The following is a 14,866-nucleotide window of genomic DNA, read 5'->3' as shown; positions in this document are numbered from 1 at the left end:
ATAGCTTATACTTATTCCATTCTCTTTGAGGTTTAGGTATTTGGGGATCTTTCTGTAACAGTCATATGTACTTTAAAAAATACTGATATTTGGAGTAATAAAATGGCCTTATTTTGATTAAGGGATAGTATTTAATTTTAAGTTAGGAAAGCAATGTTGTGAAGTTCGTTTCTTAGGTTTCCTGCAGCTGGGAGGTTTGGCATGTGTGCTGACTGACTATCATAAATCCTTAGTAATGTAGTTCTGATCCTCCTCCTCCTCCTCCTCCTCCTCCTCCTCCTCCTCCTCCTCCTCCTCCTCTTCCTCCTCCTTCTGCTCCTCCTCCTTCTTTTGCTATTGTTGGTGGTGGGGCTTGAACTCTGGGCCTAGGTGCTGTCTCTGAGCTCTTCATCTTAAGTCTAGCATTCTACCACTGGAGACACAGTGCTACTGTGCTGGTTTTCAGGTGGTTAATTGGAGATAAGAGTCTCACAGACTTTTGTGCACAGACTGGCATTGAACCACGATCCTCAGATCTCAGCCTCCTGAGTAGCTAGGATTACAGGTGTGAGCCACCAGTGCTGGCTATGATCCCATTCTTTATTCCACTTCTACTTTTCAGTCCTCTTGGCTCTGATCTTTTTAAGGTGCTACAATATTTTTAAAAAGGTAAATTTGTATTTTACCTATCATGAAACAATTTATAGGTTTTTAAAAACAGAATATATATATGTATATATATATTTGTAGAATTGCTTTCTTTATCTGTGACTGTATTTGATGTCTTTTTTTTTTTAAACCAGTCCTGGAGCTTGAACTCAGGACCTGGGCACTGTCCTTGGGCTTTCTCAAGGCTAGCACTCTTTTTACTACTTGACCCACAACACCATTTCTTGGCTTTTTCTTTGTATGTGGTACCGAGGAATTGAACCCACGTCTTCATACATGCTAGGCAAGCCCTCTACCACTAGACTATATTCCCAGTCCTGTTTTTTTAAATGTAGATTTTTTTTTGTTCATGTTAACTCTTCTTCAGCTTTTCTTCCCTTTCCCTTTCCCTTTCTCTCTTTCCTTTCTCTTTCCCTTTTTTATCCCCCCTCTCCTTTCTTCCCTCCCTTCCTTGTTTTCAGTGCTAGGGATCAAACCTAGGAACCACATACATGCTAGGCAAGTCCTTTAGCCCTGCCTAACAATTTTGAATGTACGTAAAAGCAAGTGACTAATACAATAAGTAGCTAAGTTCCTATCACTCATTCTCAAAAACAAAGAAGCTATGGCCAATTCTTTTCCAAATATCTATTTCTTTTTACTTCCTCCCTACATTATTTTCAAATAAACCCCAACCCCCAAATGTTACTACTTCTTTAAAAATTTTACCATGCCCCTGTAAATATAAGGACTTTTTTATCCACCACAAATCATATCTAAATGACAATGTCTATTTTAGCTACCTGGAGTTACCAAGGATGTTTGTTTTCTACTCTTGATGGGCTTTTGTTCTTTCAGTCTTAGGAAGTCTCGGCTATATAATAGATACCACTTTGTTAATTGGTACACAGATTCGAATACTATAATTTGTAACTTATCAATAGAAAATATTCTCTTGTCTTATTTAAGTCTTCTCAACTACATGGTATGAAATGAAGAAAGTCCTGACTACCTATGTTTTGTATAAAGTTTTGTTTTTTGCCTTTCAAGTTAATTAGGTTTTAGAATCTTGTAGAATGCTATTATTTTGTTTTTTTTTTGTTTTGTGATTTGTAATTTTTGTACTGTTGTTCTTTACACCTATTCTGAAAACCTTGATATTTTAATGAGTGAACTAAATATATTGTATTTTTTGATATAACTGATATTTGTGTTCTTTATGTTGCGATAATGTCTTGCTCCTGAGCGATTTATGCTTCTAGTAGTGCAAAATCCTTTTCTGTTAGATTTGCTTTCTTTATTCTTGCTTAAGGATAAAGAATAAAGGTTTCTTTATCTCAAGCTTACGAATAAAGATTTGCTTTATTTTTTGTCTTTTTCTTTTAGGAAGACTTATTTTTGAGTTGAGAGATTGAGTTACCTGAATGTGTAGCTGTATTTGTTGATTTATAATGAGTTGTTTTCAGCTGGTGGTAATTTTCTCTTTCAGGGGATATTTGGCAATATCTGGAACTACTTATCTCTAGTATCCAACTACTGATTGTACCCTTCGCTGAATTGCTTTCTTAGACTTTGACCATAGTTACGTTTCTTCATTTTCTGAGTTCAGGGATGTTCCTCCTATAATTGTAGTAGAATATTTTTCAAATTACACAAGTAATACATTCTTATTACAGAAAAGTTGGACAATGTAGAAAACTGTGAAGATACAGATAGAATTTACTCAGAATTGACTCACAGTCTGAACATTTGTTGATCGTTGGTAACATGATAGTGCATACTTTCTAAGATTTTGTGTGTGTGTGTGTGTGTGTGTGTACTGGAGCTTGAACTCAGGGCATAGGTTCCCTGTCCCTTAGCTTTTCACTCAAGACTGGTGCTTTACCACTGTAGTCAACTGGTGCTCAACTCCTGTACTCTGAGTATTTTCCCTGATAAATCTTTGTTTCAGTGGTCTTTTCTAGTGTATTGTAGGACGTATAATAGCATTTTTTTTGCCTCTAATTCTTAGATATTGTTATCAAATTTTCTTTCTCTAGGTGGGACATTTGAAAAAAGTTCTCTGATTTTTACAAAATATCCTTTACAGGGGCAGATTGAGAACCATTAGTACTTTGAGATAGTAACTGAATTTTTCCATTGAACTTTACTCTTTTTCATATGAGAGAATCATTTATATTTTTGTTGCTTTTTTTTTTAGATCTATTATTACTATTATTTTGCCTGGGAGTAAGTGCTAAATTTCTGTCTCCTAGGGGTAAAAATATGGACAAAGTGTTTCTTCATATAGTAGATGTTTGTGTCTTAGTTTGGGCCGCCTCTTTTCTTATTCCCTACTCCTGTTCCAAGCCCTCTAGTGCTTCCCCTGGGAAGTCCATATCCTAACTACCCTGCTATCTCCGACAGTATTCGAAGCTCTGGCCTCTTCTTCCATCAGTCAATATGCTTTTATCTATTTATGACTTCAAGAATGTTCTCATCTGTGTGATTGAATCTGGTAGAGTCTGTGTGTGACTGTAATGTTACCCCTTTTTGTTTTCTTTGTTGTCATATCATGGGTATTGAAAGTAGGCAGCAAATGCTGACATTCTCCTTTTCATCTATTTAGAAGCTGCTCAATTGTTTTAAAGTAGAGAACTGTGGAGAACACTTGCATCCTAATTCAATGAACACATATTCATGTAACTGTCTTATCCTGACCATTATTGACTTACGGTTACATTTTCTTTCCTAGGGCTCATTATCCTGGGACTCATACAGTGCAAAATGCCAAGTTGACTGGGAAGAAACTGTGGTCTTCTGAAGATTTTAGTACATTGAACAGTGATGTGGGCGCAGGCTGTTGGGCTCGAATATTAAATCAGAATTATATTAATGGCTATATGACTTCGTAAGTTATTAAAACCTTTTATGAATTTTAGTATAAAAAATTTAAAAAGAAAATGCTACCATGGACTCTTGTATTCTCATAGCTCTACTTGATTGTCTTAAATCATTATTTGCTTTATTGGCTTCATTTACACTTAATTTAAATCTAATCTGATCTAATTTTCCTATATTCAAATATAGCTTATGTTAAGAAAAGCTGTGTTTATTGAGGCATAGTTATGAATAGTAAAATTTATAATTTGTATAAATTGCTTTATGTTTTGTCACTGTACGCCTACATACTTTTGTCTGTGTTTCCCAAATATAAAGATATTTTTATATGACTATGCTGTAATTTTTATGCATATAGACATTAAAAAATACGTTGTCAATATGGGGGTTTGAACTTAGGCCTTTGGGCTTTCCAGCACATTCTACTTCTTGAGTCCCACCTTGCCTCTTCTGCTTTTGTTAATTCCTGAGTAATGTCTAATGTAGTATGCTGGTCTGGCTGGACTATGGATTTCCTATTTATGCTTTCTGTGTTGCTGAAATAGTAGGCTTGTACTAGGATATTGTTGGTTGACATGAACTCTCACAAACTTTTTCCCTGGGCTGGCCTCAAATTGTAACCCTCCTGATCTCCACTTCCTAAAACAGCTGGGATTAGTGTTATGAATCCAAACATACCGTGTCTGAAGAAGCCCTTGGGCTCATTGTTACACTGGTTGCTAGGTTGTTGCTAAGGCTTTACTGAATTGGAATCTACCAGGAGGGATCTTGGGTCATTGTTTATCTAGTCCAGGTGATTTTAATTCTGCACAGGTTTGGGAAACCAGTGTTGAGAATGCATTATGCCTCATTGGTCATTGTTTATCTAGTCCAGGTGATTTTAATTCTGCACAGGTTTGGGAAACCAGTGTTGAGAATGCATTATGCCTCATTGAATATTTTTCTCTTCCTAGAAAAATACAAGCCACAGTAATCCATAGCTTTATACAAACTGAACTGATCAGCCATGTATAAATATATTTGTGCATATCTATAAATATTTTCTTAGGGTGTATTCTTAGATATGAAATGTCTAGATGAGAGGTAATAGAGCTCAAAGGCTTTTGTATATCTTTTACAAAATGCCGTCCAGAACATTTATGTGATTGATAGTTTCATCACTCATCAGAGAATACTCAGGCAAACGATGAGAAAAATCATGTAATGTTCACTGATAGTGAGATTTTTGAAAGTTGGGAATATTATTTCTGTTTAATTCTGTTTATTTGTGTTGAGATAATTAGAAAGCTTTTATTGCCTAAGTAGAGCAGTCTGACATTTTGTGATAGGTGCCAGCTTGATCAGAAAAATAAAATTCTGTGAACTGTTATTATATTATTATTATTACTACTGCTATTAATTTAGATGTGAGGAACTCAACCTGGTACAAAAACTTCCCCTTTTGTGTTTGTCTTTTCCAAGTCATAGTCTTAGGGTTCAATATCTGCTGTGGACTTTAAGGACTAAACAACTAACTGAAAGAGTAAGCCATGAAGCAGACATGCAAGTAGATGCAACTAATGCTTGTAGCTGAAATAAATGTTATCAGTAGTAAAGCTCAGACCTCGATCCATGCTTTAATACTCTCAACCAACTTGTGACCAAAGACCACACACTACCCTCATATTATAGATGAGGATAATGAGGTCTAGAAAGGTTAAATGGTAGCCAGACAGTCTGATACTTTAAAGTTCTCCATTGTAAAGCTTTTGGAATAGCAAGTTCATAAACAACTATGTCATAAAATGGCTGACTGTTGAAAGCAAAGCAGGTATAGACAGCTTTCATTTACATTTGACTCAAATGTATTACACTAATCGGGAATGATTTATCATTGGCTATGAATTTGTACATTTCATATGCATTTGTATTTTTTGTCTGTTGTGAGGTTTGAACTATGTTGTATTTTTTAAAATCATGTGATTCATCATTAAAATTTGAACTATGTTGTATTTTTTAAAATCATGTGATTCATCATTAAAATGTTTATGTGTAGCATTGCAGTTTTCAAAGTGTGAGTAAACTTAGGGAACTTCTGTTTTCTTGTTTTGGGTAGTCATTTCATGTTCATTTACATAATAATTGCAATAATGATTCTTTACTCCAGGCTTTTATCACATACTGTTTTTTTTTTTAATCAAACAAATGTTTTAGAACAATTGCTTGGAATTTGGTGGCTAGTTACTATGAAGAGTTGCCTTATGGACGATGTGGACTGATGACCGCCCAGGAGCCGTGGAGTGGGCACTATGTAGTGGAATCTCCCATTTGGGTGTCAGGTATGGTTCAAATTCTATCTCTCCCTAACCCCCTCTAAGAGGTAAACAGCAAACATCTACAGGAGATGCTACACACTCCATGTATCTGTCCATGTTTTGTGTGTTTCACTTTTAGGGTAATTGGTCGGTGTTTTAATAAGATTATTTTGAGAAATTATATTACTCTTTTTCCCATATATTTTTTATTGTAATTAATAGAAGGGTTACATTATATTCACCAGACAGAAGGTGCATTACTTCACAAACATTAATACCCTTTCTCATGTCTTGGTCCCCATTTCCCTCTCCCTACCCCCGCCCCTCATCTTGTTTTCCCCCCTTCCCTGTCCTATTTCAAATAACCAAATATGCATATATACAATATATCAGATAACAAGGTGAAATACTGTAACAATATGAGATAACCAAGGGACAGCAAAAGACATGAGAGATAACATAGTACATTAAGGACAACAATCACTTATTATATGGTTTTTGTTTCTATATCCTGGAGGTCCTTTAATTTAGTGTTATCCCATATGGCCTTATGTATCTAGGTTTTGTTCTATTGTAAATCTCTGCCCAAGGTTTCTACTGATTATGACAAATGAGGAAAACCATTGAGCCTATGTTCCTTTGACGAGTGGATCAACAAGATGTGGTATTTATACACAATGGAATTCTATGCTGCTGTTAGAATGACATTGCCTCATTTGTAAGGAAATGGAAAGACTTAGAAAAAATCATATTAAGTGAAGTAAGCCAGACTTAAAGAAATTATACTACTTTCTGTATTCTATATTTGATTATTCATAGACCAGAACTTTAGAAATGACTGGGAGAGAAAGAATGGAAAGAAGCAGCAGAAGAAGGAATGTTAGTGATGGAGACAATCACTTAGAATATACAGTTACAATTGCTAATAAAGTGAGGTATTGATAGATTCACTTCAGTTCATAGTATCTAAATTAAAAATTAATTGTAAAGACACTGTTCTTTTAGAGCAACTCAGTTTTTTGATCATTGTGCTAAGAAAATTTTAGATGCATAAATAACAAATACTAAGTAACAGCTGTTATATTTATTGAATTGTTAATTGAGTAAGTAAAATATCATGACTATTCCCCAAATATACTGGTGTTATTAAAAGGTAATTTTCAGAAAAAGACACAGTCATGTCTGGTATATAAATAAGAAAAGATCACATGCTGAAGATTTTATGTGTGAAGAAAATGTTAGAACCAGTTCAGAGGAAAAATCAACACAAACTCTTGTGACTAAAAGAATTTGAGATAAATTATAAATGGAGATAAGCTGTTTTCTGCAGTGAAGAGAGAATCAGTTAAATTTTTTTTTTTAGAAAAAACATAGCTTACATAGTTCAAAGAAAGGCCTATAGATCCAGCTATTATCTTTCTTTCCTTCCTTCTTTCTCTCTCTCTCTCTCTCTCTCTCTCTCTCTCTTTCTCTCTTTCCTTTCTACTTTTCTTCATCTGCCTGCCTGCCTGCCTGCCTGCCTGCCTGCCTGCCTGCCTCCCTCCCTCCCCTCCCCTCCCCTCCCCTCCCCTCTCCTCTCCTCCCCTCTCCTTTCCCTTTTCCCCTTTTCCCCTTTTCCCCTTTTCCCCTTCCCTTTCCCTCCCTTCCCTTCCCTCCCCTTTCCCTTTTCCTTTCCCTTTTCTTTCCTTTTCCTTTTTGCCAGTCCTGGGGTGTAAGTGTTGACTGTGAGCTTTTGTGATCAAGGCTACTGCTCTACCACTTGAGCCACAGCTCCATTGTCTGCTTCTTTATTTTTATTTTTATTTTTTTTTTGTCATTTAGTAGAGAGCAGAGTCTCATAGACTTTCCTGCCTAGACTGGTTTCAACTCATGATCATCAGGTCTCAGCCTCCTTGGTAGCTAGAATTACAGATGTAAGTCACTAGCACCTGGCTCAGATCCAGACATTTCTATTGAAATACAAAAATACAACATTATAGTGCCATTCATTAGTCACAAAGAAAATCGATGTCATATAGATGATGAATGGCAGGGTCCCATTTTTTCATTGAGGACTGTAATTATGTTAATGACTTATAATGAATGCAACTTGAATTTAAAACTATTGTTTAATAAATATTTTCTAGGTTTTGGTAAAAACATTTAACATTTGTTACTTTTGTTTCTAAAATCATAACCACTCATTGTACTTTAAAAAATGATTTCTCCAAAGGTAAAATGCTTTCAGAGAAAAATTATAAATCAGAGTTTAAATCTTAAACTCTTATTTTGATGATTTTCACTTTTAGCTGATATGCTGTCCTTAGAAATTTGTAATAACGGGTGGTAGGAGGGAAAGTGGGAGAAAAACATGGGAAGGGGTATCAATTTTCAAGAAGTAATGTACACACTACCTGATGAATGTAACTGTAACCTTTCTATATGTCATCCCAACAATAAAATACAATAAAGAAAAAAATTGTAATCATGACCTTTGTTTTGTCATTGTGATTTTATTCTAAACTATTTGACTTGTTCTTCTGAATATAGGAGAAATTAAGTTGGGCTTACATGTCTCTTTTGACTAATGCCTTAAATGTGTAAATTGTTGTTCCCACTTTCCTAGGCAATATGCACTTCTAGTTTTGGTATGATGTGGGGATGTGAAGTATTGTTTAGTACAATAAGGACAATGTTTGGAGATGACAGCGAATACATATATTATAAAATATTTGAAGCCATAAAAGCAGTTTTTGAAGTACATTACTAAGTTTATTTAATTTCTTTGTTAGTTCTGTTAGGATGGGTTAATGGAGATGTACAAAGATTGAGAGGTGTAGTTAGAGGAGTTAACTTTGCTCTTGATAAAAAAACGACCAACTAATGTATTCTAATGTAAGTTCGTTTAGTTTTACCAGTCATTTCAATAATCTTTGTGCAGTTATACCATTTAAGTGGGCTATTTATTTAAAAAGTGAAAGGTGTTTTCCTCTAAGGTAGAAAATAACTTGCCAAAATCAGACTCCAGTCAGTTAAACTGCTATTTTTTTAAAACTCTGTCATTACCATTTTAATGTGCATTTCTGTCTGTTTTCTTACAGCGCATACATCTCAGTTTACTCAACCAGGTTGGTACTACCTGAAGACAGTTGGCCATTTAAAGGAAGGAGGAAGTTATGTAGCACTGACTGATGGCTTAGGTAACCTCACCATCGTCATTGAAACTATGGTAATTTTTTTGTTGTTGATATTGGATTATCTCATTTGTTTGGTGTTGCAAGAGTAGTATTATACCAAACTGGACATACAAACACACACACATCTATACACATATACAGAAAGACACCAGCTTTCATGTAAAAATTTTACTCGTGGATCAGTAAAACAACAACACAACTCACTAGTTTTACCTGTTGATAACTTCCAGGATCTTCCCTTGTCCTGATATGAAAGGTCAGGGAAGCTGTAGCTCTTCCATTGTCCTATTTTAGGTGGTGCTGTTGGAAGGTATCTGGGTAGCTGTTTTAGGAAGAGAGAAGGAATGGCAGAGATAAGCAGCAGGATGGAGAAAGGAGAGGCTGGAAATGGACATAGTAAGTCTCAAGGGATCTGAATGGAAGCCTGAAGATTAGGTTTCACAGGTGCCAGTTTGGAGTGATATTCAGCTTTCCTAGACTAATGATGTTCCAATTAGGAGGAGGAAGGCATTACTGGTATTTGGCAGAGAACTGAGAAGAGCGTTTCAGTTAACTGAGAAGTTCTCATGGGAAAAGCAGGTTCTAATTAAGAGACTAGAGTGTCCAAAAAGGTGTAATGTAGGTTTTTAGTGTCATTTCACTGTTATTAGCATCTCCTGATCATAATTTAAGAAGGTCCTATAAAGATATATAATTTGATTAAAAACCTTGCTGGGCTGGGAGTGTGGCCTAGCGTGCACAAAGCCCTGGGTTCGATTCCTTGGTGTACAACAGCATAGAAAAAGCCAGAAGTGGTGCTGTGGCTCACATGGCAGAGTGTTAGCCTTGAGCAAAGGCTAGTGCCCAGGCTCTGAGTTCAAGCCCCAGGACTAGCACAAAAAAAAAAAATGAAAAACAGAACAAAACAACAAAAACCTTGTATTTTGAATCCCATTATGACACATGCTTCTCACACAGAACTAGACAGGTGGCAATTGTTTTGGGGACTGGGAAGTTTAAGAGTATTTCACAGGCATCTGATGAGGGCATTTTTGCTGCAAAGTAAGATAGAAAAGAGAATTGCATAGCAAGACATCACATAGCGTCAGATAGCATAGCATCAGATAGCACTGTGTGTGTGTGTGTATATATATATATATATATATATATATGTATATGTAGCAACATATAGTATCATAAAACAGGCTACTCCAAATACAGTTAGTCTTCCACCTGTTCCTTTGTGCTGTCACTGACAAATATTTTTACATTTCTGTATATTTTAAGTTCAGTGGTACAATTACGTGCAGATTGTATAAAATGCTTTCAAAATAAGTTGAGAACAAAGGATAAAATCACATTTTTACTGTCTTTAATATAATTTTTGTAGTTTGTGAAAGCTGTACCTATTGCCAACACATTCAGTTTTTTGTATCTAACATGCTGTTTTACCCTCAGTCTATGAAAGATAGTTTTGAATGATTTTTTTTTTTTTTGTCTGGGCCTGGGCACTGTCCCTGACCTCTTTAGCTCAAGGCTACTGTTCTAACCTTGGGCCTGGGCATTGTCCCTGAGCTCTTCAGCTCAAGACTACCACCCTACCCCTTGAGCCACAGCTCCACTGCCCATTTTCTAGTGGTTAATTGGAGATAAGAGTCTCACATTCTTTAGTGCCCGGGCTTGTTTTGAACCTTGATCCTCAGACCTTAGCCTCCTGAGTAGCCAAGATTACAGGCGTGAGCCATCTCGCCAAGCTTATATATAAAATTCTTGACTGACAGGTTCTTTTTATCTCCTTTGATATTTTGACATATTGCTTTCCATTGTTTCAGAGATGAAAAAAATAAAAACTTTATAAGATTATAAAAATAAGTCATTTCTAGTTTTGCTCTTAAGATCTTTTTTTTTGATTTTCAACATTTATTATGATGTGTCTGTGTGTACATCTCCTTTGCTTTTAAAATTTCTTGAAATTATTGGATATTTAGACTAATTTTTAAAATCATACTTTTGAAATTTTAAAGTTTTATTTGTTTGAGTATTTTTATTGTCATTTTTTTCTTACAGTCCATAGATTATAGAAGCATTTGTTTTCTGAATCTTTTAGAATGATTCAGAATTTTTTAAGTTATTTCCATTTCTCATTTTAATTATTGGGTAGTATATGTTATACTTTGGGTATCTAGAATATTTTTTTTTTTGTCCTGGGGCTTGAACTCAGGGCCTGGACACTGTAATGTTCTACCACTTGAGCCACAGTGGCACTTCTGGGTTTTTCTGTGTATGTCATTCTGACGAATTGAACTACATGCTAGAAAAGCACTCTACCACTAGGCCATGCTCCTTGTATTTTGGTGAAGGATGTGAATGACCTAGGTCAGTTTTCCTTGTACACCTAGAGAGGATGTGCATTCTGCTGTTACTGGATGGACTGATTTATAGATGTCAATCAGGCTGCCTTTGAACCACAATCCCCAGATCTCAGTCTCCTGAGTAGGTAGGATTATAGGCATATATCACTGGCACCAGGCACACCTATAAATCATAAATGCTAAGGAAGCTGCGATCTAAGGATCATGGTTCAAAGCCAGCCTGGGCACAGAAGACTGTGAGACTCTCATCTCCAATTAACCACCAGAAAATCGGAAGTGGCAAAATGGTAGAGCACTAACCTTGAGCTGAAGAGCTGAGAGACAGCACCCAGGCCCAGAATTCAAGCCCCTGGACCAAAAAAAAAATGGTGCCTGGCTAAAGCTTTTTTTTTTTTTTCTTAATTTGATACGTTTTACTTGGAAAGTCTTTATAACAAAAATTATTCTGAGTATGAGTGTCTCGAGTTCAGCTATTTGAATCAGTTGAAATGTCATTGAGATTTGCTTTGTCTAGTCACGTAAAACACATTAAGTGGACAGTAGAAAAAATTGTTAGTTTGAGAGAAATGAGTAGTTGCTATGTAATGTCTGCCACTCGTATTATTCTTGGGGCACTGATTATTTGGCCCCATCTCTCCCTAAAATAGCTTGTATAATATCATTTGAATAACTTAACTTTGTTTTTTCTTCAGAGTCACAAACATTCTATGTGTATTCGGCCATTCCTTCCCTATTACAATGTATCACAACAATTGGCTACCTTTTTTCTTCAGGGAACTTTTGTAAGTACATATGTAGCATTCTTATTTTGGTTTGAAAATTAATGCATTCTATCACAGATCAACAGGTTTTTTTTTTGGGGGGGGGTTCATGGGGCTTGAACTTGGCCTGATGATGTCCCTGAGCTCTTCAGCTTAAGACTATCCCCCTGCCCTTGAGCCAAGCCTTGCTTCCCATTTTCTAGAGGTTAATTGGAGATCACAGTCTCAGGTTCTTTTGTGCCTGAGCTGGCTTTGAACCTTGATCCTCAGATATCAGGCTCCTGAGTAGCTAGGATTACAGGCATGAGACACTGGGCTGGCTTCACCCAATAGTTTTTATAAACCTTATATTAGGACTTAGTAATTTGAATTTGTATCAGTATCTCCTGACTCCTGACTCCTTAAAAAAATAAAAGAACAAAAGCTAGTACATGCCAAAGTTCTTTGTGGCTTTGAGGAACACTTATAAGAGTCATTTGTAAGAAAATTATCCTTGATGGATTGCGCGTCAGTTATATAGTATAAAACTATGTTTAAGCATTGATCTTTGGAATACTTTAAACTATTAAGTACTCTATACCAAACAACAGTGCCAATCTCCAAAGTTAGTATATGCTTGCTTTATACTGAGAGAGGGAAAAAAACGGAAACCGTATATCTTTTTTTTTTTTCTGCCAGTCCTGGGGCTTGAACTCAGGGCCTGAGTACTGTCATTGGGCTTTCTCAAGGGTAGAGCACTACCACTTGAGCCACAGTGCCACTTCTGGCTTTTTCTATATATGTGAATCCAACTCTGGTCTTCGTGCATGCTAGGCAAGCACTCTTAGCACTAGGCCAAACTCCCAGCCCTGGGAATCATATTTCTCCCTCTTGTTAGTCTTTTACTAGAGGTTGAATTTAGGATCCTGAATCCTATGTTTATGTGGCTTACTTGTTCACAGCTGGTGTTCTACCTTGTAAGCTGTGCTACCAGCCTTGGTTTCACTGGCTTAAAGCGAGGTACCAGTGTAAGACGCTGGTACCTGATTCTTTGTTAGATTTGAATTGAGAACATTTAGCATCCCTTCTAATTAGTCATAATTTTTTTATACTAGAAAATTCTTAAAAATGTTTTTATACAGAATGGGTATTTTTTTTCCAGTCCTGAGGCTTGAACTCAGGGCCTGGGCACTGCCCTTAGACACTTTTTGCTCAAGGTTAGCGCCCTGCCACTTGAGCCACAGTGCCACTTCTAGCTTTTTCTGTGTATGTGGTACCTAGGAAACAAACCTAGGGCTTCATGCCTGCTAGGCGAGCACTGTATCACTAGGCTATGCTCCCAGCCCTGCGAGTGGGTATTTTTGAAGGAAAGATGTGATTTTTTTTTTAACATTTAGCAAAGTTCTTTAGTATTCGTCTCTTGGTTAATACATAATCAAAGAACATAATCAGGGGATAAAAGACTGGAGATTTATTGTCTTATGACAGGTAACAAGGGTACTGCAGGGTTTCCCTCCTCCGCCCCAACTCCTGGAGAGGCAGCAGAGGGGTTTATTCAGGAGCCTGTGCACGTTGATACACAAAAGTACAATAGGATAGGTGCATCAGGACATGATGAAATATGATGGATATTTCTAAGCATGCTCAGTGTAAAGTCATAATTCAAGAAAAGATGATAAGGTACATTTATAGGCATACTTAAGTTAGCTCAAGGTTGTAGAGCCAGGTGTTCATAAAGGAAAGATGGGAGACAAAATGGCTTCTGGGTGTGGTCTGTTCAGTGTTACCACATGCTAAATTTATTCTAGTCACCTAAAAGAATGAGTTGTAGTGGTTAGCTTATTCTCTGCAGGTTTCTCTGAAGAGTCTCAGCTGAAACGAAAGTGAAGGACCACTCTGAAAGTCTATTAGTGTATGAGTTTGTTTTCAAAAAGGCTTGGCTGTCTTGTGTAGTAGCTGAAATTTATAGGAAAGAAGTATTATCTTGAGCAGTGTTTTGCCAATTAGAAATATTACCTACTAGTTGAGATTTTTTTTTTATAGATAGAAATAGGATGTACATTATCATTGATTTTTCCTCACTAGTACTTATTTGGGAAATGAAGCACTAACCCATGCATTCTTGTTTTTCTCTAGAGTGATATACCAGAGCTACATGTATGGTACACCAAGCTTGGAATACCATCTAAGAGATTCCTTTTTAAACGACTGGATTCTATATGGGTAGTTTGAAAATAAAGTCCTTTATTTTGATTTTTAAAACAGTAAGACAGTAAAAAGGTACCAGGAATTTGTCAGTGAATCAAGAATTTAAAATTTTGTAATTGATTTTATAGTTGAAGCAAATTATTTTTTCTATTTTCTTAACTAGTAATCTTATTTAAGGAATTACAGAAGTCTGTATATTTATAGATGTGTTTTGTTCTTTAGTCCTCCTTTGTCTTGGTATATGTTGCCACCTCAGTAATCAGATGAAGAAGATTTGATCTTTGTACTGCTGCATGTTTAAGTTCCTCATTATTTCTTGTTCAGACTTCAGACATTGCCTCCTGGTTTTTCAACCTCCAGTCTTTACTCCCTTAAGGATAGCTACCACACACACTGCTACCAGAGGGTTGTGTGTTTGTAATCTGATTGTGGGTCTGATTTGTGTCTATACCTTGTTCAGAATGTGTCAGTGAGTTCTTCCCTGTTGTATTCATTCCTTGGTGTAGTACCTGACCTTTATTGGTTCGTTAGAGCTTAAAGATAGCTTTCTTTTCTTCTTAGTAAACTGGTCTCTCTTCACTAAACTTCTT

At 36.2% G+C, this 14,866-nt stretch overlaps 1 protein-coding gene across 5 annotated transcripts in view; it reads left to right on the top strand.

Moving 5' to 3' along the window:
* Positions 1-14,866, top strand: part of Galc (galactosylceramidase) — a 40,767-nt gene that overhangs the window by 15,389 nt on the left and 10,512 nt on the right. For all 5 annotated transcript variants that reach the window (XM_090344663.1, XM_090344662.1, XM_090344665.1 and 2 more), the window contains 5 exons: positions 3,362-3,517; positions 5,701-5,825; positions 8,882-9,009; positions 12,021-12,110; positions 14,205-14,291. In XM_090344663.1, coding sequence (XP_090200789.1) covers positions 3,362-3,517; positions 5,701-5,825; positions 8,882-9,009; positions 12,021-12,110; positions 14,205-14,291 — 586 coding nt within the window. The remainder of the gene's footprint in view (positions 1-3,361; positions 3,518-5,700; positions 5,826-8,881; positions 9,010-12,020; positions 12,111-14,204; positions 14,292-14,866) is intronic.

Source organism: Megascapheus bottae, chromosome 14 (genome assembly GCF_031878675.1).
Source record: "Megascapheus bottae isolate mThoBot1 chromosome 14, mThoBot2.hap1, whole genome shotgun sequence".
Taxonomy (NCBI): Eukaryota; Metazoa; Chordata; class Mammalia; order Rodentia; family Geomyidae; genus Megascapheus; species Megascapheus bottae.
The sequence above is the reverse complement of the archived record's forward strand: the minus strand, read 5'-3'. Positions and strand labels throughout refer to the sequence as shown.